The 16,109-nt window shown below is 42.7% G+C and overlaps 1 protein-coding gene across 3 annotated transcripts in view; it reads left to right on the top strand.

Annotated features, from left to right (window-relative positions):
- Positions 1 to 16,109, top strand: part of RBBP5 (RB binding protein 5, histone lysine methyltransferase complex subunit) — a 54,624-nt gene that overhangs the window by 15,474 nt on the left and 23,041 nt on the right. For all 3 annotated transcript variants that reach the window (XM_075853779.1, XM_075853778.1, XM_075853780.1), the window contains exons 7-10: positions 5,774 to 5,893; positions 6,117 to 6,270; positions 6,408 to 6,479; positions 8,701 to 8,818. In XM_075853779.1, the coding sequence (XP_075709894.1) occupies positions 5,774 to 5,893; positions 6,117 to 6,270; positions 6,408 to 6,479; positions 8,701 to 8,818 (464 nt within the window). The remainder of the gene's footprint in view (positions 1 to 5,773; positions 5,894 to 6,116; positions 6,271 to 6,407; positions 6,480 to 8,700; positions 8,819 to 16,109) is intronic.

Genomic DNA, 16,109 nt, shown 5'->3' with positions numbered 1-16,109 from the left:
AAGATCTTGGAGACGGGAGTGGGAGATTTGGATTATGGAGGATTTTAGTCCTAGATTATTGGCAGAATGTAGAGCACGGGTAGAGTGGTAGACAGAGATGGGGGAGGAGATGTAAGGAGGTGCAGCACTGTGGATAGATTTGTGGGTGAGAGTAATAAGTTTGAATTTAATTCTGATGGGTATGGGCAAGCAGTGCAGGGACTAGCTCCGGGTAGAGGTGTTGGTGTAGCGGTGGATCAGAAAGATGATCCTGGCTGCTGCATTTAGAAGATTGGAGAGGGGAGAGCCTATTGAGGGGGAAGACCGATTATTAATGAGTTACGATGATCAAGACAAAAATTACCTGGAGTAGCAATAAGAGATTAGGCTGTTTCCACAGTATGAAATGCGCAGGTTGTGAAGATGTTCTTGAGGTGCTGGTGACATGAGCGTGTAAGTGATTGTATGTGAGAAGTAAAGGAAAGATCTGGGTCAGAAATAACCCCAAGACAGTGGGTGTGGTGCCTGGGAGTTATGGTAGTGCCACATAATGAGATGGAGACATCAGGTTTAGGGAGGTTAATAGATGGTGGGAACACAAGGAGCTCACTTTTAGAAAGATTCAAATAGAGCGAGCACATGATGTTGTAGATAACGGACGATCAATGGTGTTCTGTATTAGAGCAGGGGTGATGTCATGGGAAGAGGCATATAATTGGGTGTCATCAGCGTAGAGATGGTACTGGAAGCCAATTCTGCTGATGGTTTGTCCAATAGGGGCTGTATAGAGAGAAAAGAGGAGCGGACCTAGAACCGACCCCTGCGGAACCACACAGCGAGGGGATGAGGAGAAGAACCAGAGGCAGTAAATGATCATCTTAAAAAGTAGTCAGAGAGGTAAGAAGAAAATAGCAGTTTAAAAAAAATAAATAAAAGGAGTTATGTTATATTTATTCTAGACGAAAGAGGTTAAATAGGTGACTAGGCTGCATGCCCGCTGTCTTGAGTTTATTTTTGACTAAGATCTTTCCTTTACTCCGTATTTTCAATCACTTGCACGCTCGTGTCACCGGCGCCTCAAAAACCTCTCCAGAATCGGCGCTTTTCATACTATGGAAAAAGGCAAAACTCTTATTGTTGCACCGATTCATTTACTGCTTGACTACTGTTAGTCATTAATAAGACGAGGAGAGAGACTGGACGAGGTTATTGGGTCAAATGTTGAAAGTGTAGAAGAGGAAGTGTTGGAGGAAAGGGTATCTATGCTACTTGGGGACTCCATTTTAAAGGGAATGTGTCGCTAGAAATTATTATTTTTTTTTTTTTTTAGTTAAACAGTTAGTGTATAAATGATTAAACATTGTTCTAATTTTTTTTCACGAGTCAGGAAATATTATAAATTAGATTCTAATTTATAACATTTCCCAGTGCTGGTCACTAGATGGAGCAATTCCCAAAATTGCAGCATTGGCATGTGGTAAAGCAACCACATTGCTTTATGCTGCAAAATTTGAGAAGACACACTCGCTCTAGTGAGCTCTCAGAATCCCCCCTCCCTTATCCTGGCTAGTGCCGGGAGAAACGAGGGGATTGAACGTTCAAACCTCCTACACTGTGTGCCGCCATTTTTTTTGAGCTAACACACAGTGTAGTAGGTTTACATACAGTGGTAATCACACACTAAAACACGTACATACACAGAAATAACTTACCTGCCGCCGCCGCTCTCTCCGGTCCGTCTGCTCCCTCCGCTCCAAGTGCTTGCATTAGAACACAAGTCCGGAAGCCGCGACCGGAAGTAGTAATCTCACTGTCCGGCCGCGGCTTCCGGTCCACAAGAAAATGGCCGGACGTCGCTCGGCCGAAGACCTTCAATTTGGACTGTGTTCCCACACAGACGGCGTACAGCATAGTGAATGGAATGGGCCCCGTTCGCATTCACTATGGGGCTGTATGTGCCCTATTCCATGGCTGTATGTGTCGTTAATCGACACATACAGAGATGAAAAAAAAAATGGCAGCCCCCATAGACAAGAAAAAGTTCAAAAATAAAAAAAAGTAAAACACAAACACACAAATAAATACAACATTTTTTAATAAAACACTAAAAGCAAATTGATATAAAAAAAAATTTTTTCGCGACACCCTTCCTTTAACTTTGAAATAGTGGCCAGGTCTTCAGCATTGGGATCTGTGGTTGGCGTCTGCACTTTAGGACGAAGGAGGGAGTGAAAAGTATCAGTCGTTTTAATTTTATTAGATCGTGTGGAGAAGAGAGGTGAAATAGGCCTGTTTGGCAAGGTGGAGGGCATAGTTGTAAGTTTTGAGCATGAATTTGTAAAGGATGAAATCTGCTGACGTGCCGATTGTCAGTGGAGAAAACCGCACATCCCGAGCAACGCTGAAGAAAACGAGTTGGAGGCGTGTGCCACTGTCTATGGCAAAAAGTTCAGAGTATATGGGGGGTGCTGCTTCTACCAGGGCACTTGTGAGAGTTTCATTGAAATGTTTGTCAGATAGATTGGGACAGGAGAGCGTAGAAATAGGGGACAATGAGGACTGTAGACTGTCTGTAATTGTCCTGTTACACGGCCCAATATGACCTGTTTTCACAGGGAGATGTGCTGCCGACAACAATGATGTTTATTGCTGCGGAAATGACACATAAAGCCAATGAACGAGTGTTTGCTCATCTACTGATGGTTGCCCTGTTTACACAAGGCAATGATTGTGAACTAGCGGTCATATGAACGCTCATTAGCCAGATAATTGGCCCGTATAAAAGGGCCTTAAGTTGCTGAATGTTAATGGAATGTAGATTTCTGTATGTGTGATGAGTAGGAAGAATGGGTGGAAAAGTCCGGGTGTGGACCTCAAAGGAGAGGAATGTGAGTAAGGGTACCAGGGAAATGACCTGGAAAGTGCAGTGTGGGAAAGAAGTATACCAACTCCTCCACCCTGCCTGTTCTCAGGTCTGGGGGTGTGAGAGAAGTGGAGACCACCATAGAGCAGCAGGGGAAGCCGTGTCAGACAGGTGTAGCCATGTTACTGTACAAGGCAGTATGTTGAGACAGTTAGAAAAGAATAAGTCGTTGAATAAAGGGAAATTTGTTGCACACGGACCGAGAATTCCAGAGAGCACACTTAGACCTTGTGCACACGATTGTTCTTTCGTGTCCACAATTTATATGCATTTTTGCGGATAAATTGCGGACCCAATACTTTCTATGGCCCCTTGCACACAACCGTGGTTTTTACTGATCCGTGTGGGGGCTGTGAATCCAGGCCACAAAAACTCTGGGCAAGTCATTTTTTTGGTCTGGATTTGTGGCTGCACAAACTGGTGACATCAATTTTATTATTATTTTTTGTGGATGCCGATGACCCACGGATTCACAACGGAAGTTTTTTGTGGACAAATGGACCGTAACGGATCCGTGGTTTTGCAACCCGCAAAACCACTACGGTCGTGTTCATGAGGCTTTTAAAAGAGACCGTAGAAGACCTACAATGAAAGTAAATCAGATTTGGAGGCTTTCTATGTGTGACAGGTAAGAGGTTGGACTAAATTTCTATCCTCTGGAAGTCAACAATAAAATGATTCCATTTAACCCCTTAGTGACCACTAATACGCCTTTTTACGTCGGTCACTAATGGGCTTTAGGCTAGGCTGACGCCTTTTCACGTCAGCCTAGTCTAAGTCCTGCACGGGTCTCCCGTGCAGGCAGGAGCCGGGGCTCTGCTGTCTGATGACAGCTGAGCTCCTGCTCCAACGCGCGCGATCGAAGTTTACTTCGATCGCGGCCGTTTAACCCGTTAAATGCCGCCGTCAATAGCGACCGCGGCATTTAACTTTGTTTACAAAGGGAGTGCGCTCCCTCTGTCACCCATCGGCGGCCCGCGAATGAAATCGCGGGTCTCCGATGGGGTGTCATGGCAGCCGGGGGCCTGATAAAAGCCCCCAGGTCTGCCCTGGGCATATGCCTGTTAGGACGCGCCGGAGGCATGTCCTAACAGATTGCCTGTCAGATTTACACTGACAGGCAATAATGCTCTGGTATACAATTTTTTTCCATTGCTCCCCAAAAGTCATAATAAAAATGAATCAATAAGTCCCATGCACCCCAAAACAGTACCATTCAAAACTACGTCTCGTCCCGCAAAAAAACAAGCCCAAAAAATCACTACATTGATGGAAAAATAAAAAAATTACGGCTCTTGGAAAGCGACGATGCAAAAGCAAATAATTTTAGTTCAAAAGTGTTTTTATTGTGCAAAAGTCGTAAAACATAAAAAAAACTCTACATATGTGGTATCGCCGTAATCGTACCGACCCATAGAATAAAGGTAACATGTTATTTACGTTGCATAGTGAACGGCGTCAATTTAAAAACTCATAGAACAATGGCGGAATTTCAGTTTTTTTTATAATCCCACCCCAAAAAGGTTAATATAAAAATTAGATGTACCCAAAAATGGTGCTATTAAAAAGCACAACTAATCCCGCAAAAAACAAGTCCTCATACAGCTATGTAGACGATAAAATAAAAACGTTATAGCTCTTTGAATGCGACTATAGAAAAACGAATAAAATAGCTTGGTCATTAGGGCCTAAAATGGGCTGGTCACTAAGGGGTTAATGACCGCAAGACCAGATCCTGAAAATGGTGAGGAATCGATACACAAAGTAGGATCACACCTTTAACCCCTTCGCTCACCAGTGCAATTACGTCCGGGTGCGGGGAGTGATGTTTGTTGTGCGCTCACGTGCTGAGCGCGCTCTATATGCTGCGAGTGTCTGCTGTATTTTACAGCAGACACCCGGGACTAACAGCTGGGAGCAGCGATCGCGCTGTTCCTGGCTGTTTAACCCCTCAAATGCTGTGGTCAGTCGCAACCACAGCATCTGAGGCGTTGAAAACGGGGGCTTACCAGAAGCCTGTAAAAATGGCGATCTACTTTAATACGTATAAAAAGTTTTTAGTAGTGAAAAAAAACCAAAAAAAATGTTTGAATAACCCCCCTTTTCCCATTTTCCCCCTAAAGTAATGTAAACAAAATTGGTATAGCTTCGTCCGTAAAAGTCTGAACTATTACAATATAGCGTTATTAAATGCGCACGGTGAATGCCGTAAAAAATCAAATACATAAAACCCCGAAATCGCAGTTTTTTTTGGTCAACTTCGCTGTAAAAATTTGTTTTAATAAAAAGTGATCAAAAAGTTCTACGTACCCAAAAAATTGTACCGATTAAAGACGACAGCTCGTCCCGCGAAAAATAAGCCCTCACACCACTCTATTGACAGAAAAATAAAAAAGTTATGGCTTTTGGAATGTGGGGAGTGAAAAACGAAAATGAAAAATCCAAAAATGGCTTTGTCCCGAAGGGGTTAAATGAGTTGCCCGCTTAAGGCATTGTTTACACGGCTTGTTTTTGACGTGTTTTATTTACGCGGACGTGTTTAAAAAATGCGTAGTGTAAAAAAAGCAGCATCAGGTCACTTCCTGGCGCGTAAAACGCACCAAAATCTCGGCTAATTCCCATGGTCAATGGGAGAATTAATTACGCGGCAAAAAAAGCGTAAAAAAACTCTGGTACATTAAAACGCGCTGTGCAAAAAAATGCGTTTTCGACGCGCTTACACGTTGTTGTGTTTTTTTTTTAGTACCGTGTGAACAAGGCCGCAGAAGTGCTTATATAAATGTCTTTTATTGTTGAAATTCTAAATGCATGCTTTTTTATTTTATGGTATGCAGTATATTTATTACAGAGTTTTTGATTTTTCTTTTTTAGCTGTTTCTTGATAAACACAGCTGATAGAATCATTCGAGTATATGACGGACGGGAAATATTGACATGTGGCAGGGATGGCGAGCCTGAACCCATGCAGAAACTTCAAGATTTGGTGAACAGGTACTTATCGGAAGCAAGGACTGTACAGACCTAATATTTCTCACAGCTGAGAGTTTGCTGTAGTTTTATCCAGTCTTGGCAAACTTCAGGACTCCAGGCTGATACATTTTGCCTACACTGTAATATTTGATCAATTGTTCAGGACTGGAAAGAGATTTGTGCTGCTCATAACTCAATACAATTGTAGCAAACTTATGTTTTTCTTTTGCTCTCCCTCTGTTAGAACTCCTTGGAAGAAGTGTTGCTTTTCTGGGGATGGTGAGTACATTGTGGCAGGTTCTGCAAGGCAACATGCGCTCTACATCTGGGAGAAAAGCATTGGAAACCTGGTGAAAATTCTGCATGGAACTCGTGGTGAACTCTTACTAGATGTTGCTGTAAGTTTCTGGTAGCATTGTTAGAAGCAATGTTCATTTACATTTCATTTTAATTCTCCTTTTGATCTCTGAAGATGTAACAATAATTGCTTTTTCTTTCGTATGTTTTTTTTTTTTTACATTCTTAAACTTACCAGTGGCATCCAGTTCGACCAATCATTGCCTCAATTTCAAGCGGTGTCGTTTCCATATGGGCACAAAACCAAGTGGTATGTGTTATGATTGTGTTTTGCCAAATTAGAAGTGTAAACATTTATTTTTTATAGAGTCTCTATCTGGCAGCCCTATTCAAATAATATATTATGAAATTGCTTAAAGGGAATGTGTCGCTAGAATTTTTTTTTTTTTTTTTTTAGCTAAACAATTATTATTTAAGTGATTACACATTGTTTTAATTTTTTCACAAGTCAGGAAATATTATAAATTCGATTCTAATTTATAACATTTCCATGTGCTGGCCACTAGAGGGAGCAGTTCCCAAAATTGCAGCATGGTAAATGTGGCAAAGCAACCTCATTGCTTTATGCTGCAAATTTGGGGTAGACACACTCGCTCTAGTGTCCTCACACAATCCTCCCTCCCTTATTCTGGCTAGTGCCAGGAGAAGGAGGGTTTAGAATCTTCAAACCTCCTACACTGTGTGCCGCCATTTTCTGAGCGACTGCACAGTGTAGGAGGATTAGATACAGTGCACAGTAGAACACGAACATAATACACACATCACATACACAAACATAACTTACCTGCTCCTGCCTCCGCTCCTATTCCATGCGCCTTCGCTTCCTTGAACATATGGCCGGAAGCCGCGGCCGGAAGTCGTCCTCTTACTTTCCGGCAGCGGCTTCCGGTCCACATGAAAATGGCGCCGGATTTCGCTCTGCGAACGAGCTTCGTTTTGGTCTGTGGGAGCGGCTTATGCGCCGTTCCCACACAGACAGCGAACGCTCCAGAAAATGGAACGGCTCCCGTTCGCATTCTCTATGGGGTTGTATGTGCCGTATTCACATACAGAGATGAAAAATAAATGGCAGCCCCCATAGAGAAGTAAAAGTAAGAACAAAGTAAAAAGTAGAACATGAGAACACAAATAAATAAAATTGATGTTAATATCATAGTAAAAGCAATATGATAAAAAAAAAAAAAAATCATGACCCCTTCCCTTTAAATATGTTATTTAAAATTGGCTCTTTTTTTTTTTTGTAATAAATTGCACCCCTCACACAGCTGCTGTTTGGTACAGTGTACCAATGTATGTGAGAATTAGGCCCGATTCACATTGCGTTTAAACCCAACAGTTGGAGGTATACATTGCCTGAACTCCCCCGGCATATGGCTACATTAAGCGATGTGCTCAGGGATGACCCGGACGTCACTCTCCATATATGGACGGTGATGTCATGGGCTTTCAACTATGGAGTCCCTGGCCAAAGCATCACAAGCGCTCTGGCCTGTGATTCCTGTCTTGGGAAAGCCCTTGGCGTCACTGTCGATATATGGACAGTGATGCTAGTAGCTTTAAGATTGAGGAATTCCCGGTCAGAGCTTCGGCAACGCTCTGGCCGTGGATTCCGCTCCTGGAGGAGCACCTGACGTGAATGTTCATATATGGACAGTGATGCCAAGGGCTTCTCCAATACTGTAGTACCCGGCCAGAGTGCTACCAATGCTCTGGCTGGGAATTCCATAGAATTCCATAGTTGAAAGCCCCTGACATCCATATATGGACAGGGATGTCAGGTGCTTCCCCAGGACTGGAATGCCCGGTCCGAGCGTCACATGATTCTCTGTTCGGGGACTCCAACCCCGGGGATGCCCATTAACGTAGACATTTAATGTATACCTCTGACAAATGCGATACAGTGGCATCTGTCTTGCATAGGCTCCAATGTTAAAAAAAGAACATATACCGCACAGTGTATATTTTTTAAGGGAGATCCCCCCCCCCCTCCAAAAAAAACCTATTCAGAAGAATACCAGCCTGACTGAGGCCAAAAGGACACTCTTTTGGCCTCTGTTGGGCTAATGGAGCCCTATGGACACGATTATTGTGTACGTCGGGAGCTTTCCCGACGTATACGGTAAACATAGGGCACAAACGTGATGTGAATCAGGTCTTCACATCATGGAGTCCTGGAGAATCCCTCGGCTCTGAGTAGAACAAGGGCAGTGCAAGTTTTCTGGCTCTAAATGTAATCAAGTATTCACTAACACTGAACAAAGATCTTGAAAATGGTGAGGAGTTGAAACAAAATATATTAGAAAGTTGCATTTCATTTCATAGCATAATTATTAAGCTTTTAGAATGAACTGCCTCTTTAAGAAAACAGACAAGTGAAAGCATTAGAAATGGAGATACTAGTGTACAGGTAAATGTGCTTAGCAGACAATTCAATATAGATGTGTTTCCTGATCTGTATTTTTGTGCTTCAGGAAAATTGGAGTGCCTTTGCTCCAGACTTCAAGGAGTTAGATGAGAATGTGGAGTATGAGGAACGGGAATCAGAGTTTGATATTGAAGATGAAGATAAGAGTGAACCTGAACAGACTGGTAATGGGTGATAGACAATGTTCTTGATTTGTTTAGCTACTTCTACTATGTCAGGCCCCATGCACACGACCGTAAAAAACCTCCGTATTTGCGGACCGCAATTGCGGTCCGCAAAAACGGACCCATTCACTTTAATTGAACACTGACACCTTTCCGTAGCACTACGGAAGGGTGTCAGTGCCGTGGAAATGTTCCGGGAATTATGGAACATGTCCGTTCTTTCGCATTTTGCGGGCCGTGCTCCCATACTTTGAATGGGAGCACGGCCCGAAAATGCGGCTGTCAGTCAGCGGCCGGCCGTGCCCGCAATCGCGGGCCGTGATTGCGGGCACGGTCGTGTGCATGGGGCCTCACACAGTTCAACTCTTTTCTGTGTAAGGGGTGATATCATATCTAAATGACACTAAAAACCATTGTGGTAAATGGAGCAGCCAAAGGGATAATTTTACCAAAGATGTGTGTGACATCCACGGAATATGCCATAAATTTATGATATCTGGGGATCTGACCTCTGAGGATCCAGTGTGCATCTTTCTCTTCACTTAAAGAGGCTCTGTCACCAGATTTTCAAACCCCTATCTCGTATTGCAGCAGATTGGCGCTGCAATGTAGGTTACAGTAAAGTTTTTTTTTTCAAAAACGAGCATTTTTGGCCAAGTTATGAGCATTTTTATATTTATGCAAATGAGCCTTTCTTAAGTACAACTGGACGTGTTTAAAGTTAAAGGGAATGTGTCGCTAGAAAATTTTTTTTTTTTTTTTTTTTTTTTAGTTAACGCCTTCAGGACACAGCCAATTTTTTTCAAATCTGACATGTTTCACTTTATGTGGTAATAACTTCGGAATGCTTTTACCTGTCCAAGCGATTCTGAGATTGTTTTCTCGTGACACATTGGACATTATGTTACTGGCAAAATTTGCTCGATACATTAAGTATTTAATTGTGAAAAACACCAAAATTTAGCGGAAAATTGCAAAAATTAGCATTTTTCTAAATTTATATGTATCTGCTTGTAAGACAGGCAGTTATACCACACAAAATTGTTGCTAATTAACATCCCCCATATGTCTACTTTAGATTGGCATTGTTTTTTTTAACATCCTTTTATTTTTCTATGACATCACAAGGCTTAGAACTTTAGCAGCAATTTCTCACATTTTCAAGAACATTTCAAAAGGCATTTTTTACAGGGGCCAGTTCAGTTGTGAAGTGGATTTTAGGGCCTTATATATTAGAAACCCTCGATAAGTCACCCCATTTTAAAAACTTATCCCCTCAAAGTATTCAAAACAGCAGTTAGAAAGTTTCTTAACCCTTTAGATGTTTCACAGGAATTAAGGCAAAGTAGATGTGAAATTTTCAAATTTCTTTTTTTTTTTTGCAGAAATTAATTTTTCATCTATTTTTTTTGTAATACAGAAAGTTTTACCAGAGAAACGCAACTCAATATCTATTGCCCAGATTCTGCAGGTTTTAGAAATACCCCACATGTGGCCCTAGTGCACTTATTGACTGCAGCACAGGCCTCAGAAACAAAGGAACACCTAGAGGATTTTGGGGCCCCCTTTTTTATTAGAAAATATTTTAGTCACCATGTCGGGTCTGAAAGGCTCTTGCGGCGCCAAAACAGTGGAAATCCCCCAAAAGTGACCCCATTTCTGAAACTATACCCCCTGAGGAAATTATCTAGGGGTATAGTGAGCATTTTGACCCCGCAGGTTTTTGGGAGAAATTATTGGAAGTAGGCCGTGAAAATGAAAATCTACATTCTTTCAAAGAAAATGTAGGTTTAGCTAATTTTTTCTCATTTCCACAAGGACTAAAAGGAGAAAATGCACCACTACATTTGTAAAGCAATTTCTCCCGAGTAAAACAATACCCCACATGTGGTAATAAACGGCTGTTTGGACACACGGCAGGGCTTAGAAGGGAAAGAGCGCCATTTGGCTTTTGCAGCTCAAATTTAGCAGGAATGGTTTGCGGAGACCACGTCGCATTTGCAAAGCCCCTAAGGGACCAAAACAGTGAAAACACCAAAAAAGTGACTCCATATAGGAAACTACACCCCTTGAAGAATCCATCTAGGGGTGTAGTGAGCATTTTGAACCCACAGGGGTTTCATAGATTTTATTAGAATTGGGCAGTGAAAATAAAAAAAAATCCTTTTTCTTCAATAAGACGTAGTTTTAGCTGAAAATGTTTCATTTTCTCAACAAATAAATGAAAAAAAAAACACCACAACACTTGTAAAGCAACTTCTCCTGTGTATGGCAATACCACATATGTGGTCATAAACGGCTGTTTGGGCACAGAGTAGGGCTCAGAATGGAAGGAGCGCCATTTGGCTTTTGGAGTACAGATTTTGCTGGATTGGTTTCTGGGCGCTATGTCGCATTTGCAAAGTCCCTGTGGGAACAAAACAGTGGATCCCCCCCAGAAGTGACCCCATTTTTCAAACTACACCCCTCAAGGTATTCACTTAGGGGTGTAGTGAGCATATTAACACCACAGGTGATTGGCAGAAATTGGTGTGCACTCGATGTTGCAGAGTGAAAATGGGATTTTTTTCTATAGATATGCCAATATGTGGCGCCCAGCTTTTTGCCACTGGAGACACACCCCCCAAAAATTGTTAAAAGGGTTCTCCCGGGTATGGCGATGCCATATATGTGGAAGTAAACTGCTGTTTGGGCACACTGTAGGGAGGTAGTGCCATTTGGCTTTTGGAGCATGGATTTTGCTTGTAGTAGTTTTGTATTGAGTCTTACTGGTGTTTCCGTTTATAATGTGCGGGTACATGTAAGCCGGGCGGAGTATATAAGGGGCATAGTCAGGTGGTATAATAATAGGGTAAACAAAAACAATAAAATAATCCATAGATGTGTGTTACGCTGTGACACAATCCTTTCTGCACAGGCCGGTGTCGCACTGATATATGGCGTCCATTCTTATGCCCCTTTTGGTCCACACTCCGCACCTTTGCAGTTTGAGGAATTTTGCTGAGAAGTGTTTTCCTGGTATAATACGGGCACCCTCGCTTCCAGCAGATATGTTTGGGCTCTCCCCTTCCTGGTTCCCTAATTTTAGGGACCTTGATAATTCGCCACTTGAAACAGAAGAAATGTTCCCCTCGGGCCGGCACAACTGCATATTTTTATTTCCTGGCTTATTGGAGCCTTAACTAATTTTATTTTTTCATAGACGTAGTGGTATGAGGGCTGTTTTTTTTGCGGGACGAGCTGTAGTTTTTATTGGTACCATTTTGGGGTACATGCGACTTTTTGATCACTTGTTTATCCTTTTTTTTGGGAGGCAAGGTGACCAAAAAACAGCAATTCTGGCATTATTTTTTTTAATTCTTTTTATACAGCGTTCACCAATCGTTATAAATTACATGTTACCTTTATTCTGCGGGTCAGTCCGATTCCGACGATACCTAATTTATAGAACTTTTTGCACAATAAAATAACTTTTGTAAAGAGAATAGATTTTTTCTGTCGCCATGTTGTGAGAGCCATAACGGTTTTAATTTTTCCGTTGACGGAGCTGTATGAGGGCTTATTTTTAGCGAGACGAGTTATAGTTTTTATAGGTACCATTTTTGGATACATGCGACTTTTTGATCACTTTTTATTTCAATTTTTGGAAGACAAAGTGACCAAAAAATAGCAATTATGTCAGTATTTTTTTTTTATTTTTTTTTTACGGCGTTCACTGTGCAGAATAAATAACATAATATTTTTATAGTTCAGGTCGTTACGGTCGCAGCGATACTAAATATGTATGGCTTTATTATTTTTTTCAATAATAAATGACTTGATAAAGGAGAAAGGGCGATTGTGTTTTGTGTTATTATTTGAAACTATTATTGTATTTTTACAACTTTTATTTTTACTTTTTTTACACTTTTTTTTACACTTTTCTTTAGTCCCACTAGGGGACTTGAAGGTCCAACTGTTTGTTTGATGTTCTAATACATTGCACTACCCATGTAGTGCAATGTATTAGAGCTGTCAGTTGTTCACTGACAGCAAGCCGATCAGGCTCCGCCTCTGGGCGGGGCCTAATCGGCTAACGTAATGGCAGATCGGAAGCCTTTGTTAGGCTTCCGGTTGCCATAGCAATCGCCACCCCCCCCCCCCCCCGCAACAATCGGCCCCTGCAATCGCGTAGCGAGATGCCGATGTTGCTATAACAACTTAAATGCGGCGGTCACTATTGACTGCCGCAATTAAGGGGTTAATCGGTTCGGATCAACGCTGTGATCTGACCCGATGTTTTCCCCCAGTACTAAGGCTGCTAGTAGCAGCCTGTACTGGGAGATGCCGGGCTGCGGGGAGCGTCTGTGTGCTCTGTTAGGAGCACACGTGGATTAACGGGCTGCAGGCACAACGACCAGCTTTGTAGCCCGTTAATCTACGTGGGGTGGTCATGAAGGGGTTAAACAATTAGTGTATAGGTGATTAAACATTGTTCTAATTTTTTTCACGAGTCAGGAAATATTATAAATTAGATTCTAATTTATAATATTTCCCAGCGCTGGTCACTAGATGGAGCAATTCCCAAAATTGCAGCATTGCATGTGGTAAAGCAACCACATTGCTTTATGCTGCAAAATTTTAGAAAACTCACTCGCTCTAGTGAGCTCTCAGAATCCCCCCTCCTTTATAATGGCTAGTGCCGGGAGAAATGAGGGGATTGAACGGTCAAACCTCCTACACTGTGTCGCCATTTTTTGCGCTAACACACAGTGTAGTAGGTTAACATACAGTAGTAAACACACACTAAAACACGAACATACATAGAAATAACTTACCTTCTCCAGTCGCCGCCGTTCCCTCCGGTCCGTCCGCTCCGTCTGCTACCGCCGCTCCAAGTGCACAAGTCCGGAAGCCGCGACCGGAAGTAGTAATCTTACTGTCCGGCCGCGACTTCCGGTCCACAGGAAAATGGCGCCGGACGTCGCGCAGTTCAACTTGGACTGTGTGGGAGCGCCGCATGCGCCGTTCGCATTCACTATGGGACTGTATGTGCCGTATTCCATGTCTGTATGTGTCGTTAATCGACACATACAGAAATGGAAAAAAAAATGGCAACCCCCATAGGGAAGAAAAAGTGAAAAAATAAAAAAAAGTAAAACACAAACACACAAATAAATAAAAAAATGTTTAATAACACACTAAAGTCAAATTGATCTAAAAAATATTTTTTCCGTGACACTGGTCCTTTAAGTACAAGTGGGCGTATATTGTGTGTGTACATCTGGCCGTTGTGAATAGAAGAGTATGATTCTGACGAATCGGCATCATCCACTTCTCTTCGTTAACACCCAGCTTCTGGCAGTGCACAGACACACAGCGTGTCCTCGAGAGATCCCGCTGTGACGTCACTTCCTGCCCCAGGTCCTGCATCGTGTCGGACGAGCGAGGACACATCGGCACCAGGCGACAGAGGCTACATCGACTTACCTGCAAACGCCGATGCTGCTGCAGAATCAACTGTAGCCTCTGGTGCCGATGTGTCCTCGCTCGTCCGACACGATGCAGGACCTGGGGCAGGAAGTGACGTCACAGCGTGATCTCGCGAGGACACGCTGTGTGTCTGTGCACTGCCAGAAGCTGGGTGTTAACGAAGAGAAGTGGATGATGCCGATTCGTCAGCATCATACACTTCCATTCACAACGCCCAGCTAGTAAAACAAGTAAAAACGCCCAGATGTACACACACAATACACGCCCAGTTGTACATAACTTTAAACACGCCCAGTTGTACTTAAGAAAGGCTCATTTGCATAAATATAAAAATGGTCATAACTTGGCCAAAAATGCTCATTTTTTAAAGAAAAAAAACGTTGCTGTAATCTACATTGCAGCGCCGATCTGCTGCAATACGAGATAGGGGTTTGAAAATCTGGTGACAGAGCCACTTTAAGTCTAGTCAGCATGGTTGCTTTGCTATTACCTTAACTTTCCCGGATTATGAATTGATGGACTGCCGTTAGAATAGGCTATCAATGTATGATTAGCGGACAGGGCTGAGCCACACTCGTATGGATATCTCTGTGTCTAAATAAGAATAGAAGGGCCCTCTTCGTGTCTGCAAGCATCACGGGCGCTTGGGAGGAGTAGATTCACATGCATACCAGCTATCTTGGATTTGAAAAACGGGTGTAACAGAGTAACAGCACTCCTGTTCTTCTGATAGTTGGTAATCTTATGTCTAGGGATCTACCCCCACCTATCCGACATGTGCTATCCTGTGGTAGGAATTTCCCTTTAAATTGTAATATTTTTTTTTTTTAGTTATGGCATTTTCCTAAAGATGTGTTTATGCAATTGGCTCCCCCCAACCAGCCCAATATGATTGACGGGTCTCTGCCTATTCACAATTAGGGAGAGAACTGGCAATCGTACCGAGCTGGGCCGTAATTAGGTAAATAGAATTACTAGAGTCATTTAGCATACAACAGCCATTATATCTTTCACACTGGTACTTCAAATACAAGTTCTATATACACTGCCGGTCCTTCATACCACAGTTAATAACAAAATGGCTGCACAGTACTGGCATGTACTAGAAAAGTTAATAAAATGATGCCCCCCTTCTCTGCATCCACTCTTTACATAATAGTGAGAGATCTCTGCTCCATTTCAGGTGATTTACTCTTTTTTTTTTTTGTCCAAATGCAGGTAAAATGTAAAAGAGTTCTCAGTAGCAGTATTATATGCATAGTGCATCCACGCGGCGGGCAAAGCAGAAAGTTTCTGAGGTGCAGCTTTAGGAAAGCGCTGCAGAGCATTTAGAAATGTCTGAGAGGGGGGGCGTCATTTTGGCAACTTGTACAGTCCAGTAACATGCAGCCATTTTATTTGTTCCGATGGTGTTAAATATGGTGTGGATAGGTGATAATTGTTTGAATGCTGGGGGCTCCACCGCTAGGACCCTCACCGATCGCGAGAAATGAGGCCCGCCATGAGGAGGACTTTGAATGGAGCGGTGGTCGCGCATGCTCACTGCCGCTCCATCTAAAGTCTATGTGAATAACGGAAACCACTGAGTACAATGCTCGGCTGTTTTCAGTCAGTCCCATAGACCTTGAATAGAGCAACGGGCGCGTGCTCGACGGCCATGCCATTCATGTTCCTCTTCACTGCAGGGGGTACAGTGAGAAGGAATGGGGGGGGTGGGACCCTATTCTCGCGATTGGTGGAGATCCCAGCGATAGGACCCTCAGCAATCAGACAACTCACCTATCATCTGGATAGGTGATTATTGTTGATTCTGGGACAA

This window comes from Rhinoderma darwinii, chromosome 2, assembly GCF_050947455.1.
Source record: "Rhinoderma darwinii isolate aRhiDar2 chromosome 2, aRhiDar2.hap1, whole genome shotgun sequence".
Classification (NCBI taxonomy): domain Eukaryota; kingdom Metazoa; phylum Chordata; class Amphibia; order Anura; family Rhinodermatidae; genus Rhinoderma; species Rhinoderma darwinii.
Note: the sequence above shows the minus strand (reverse complement) of the source record. Positions and strands in the feature narration are given on the sequence as shown.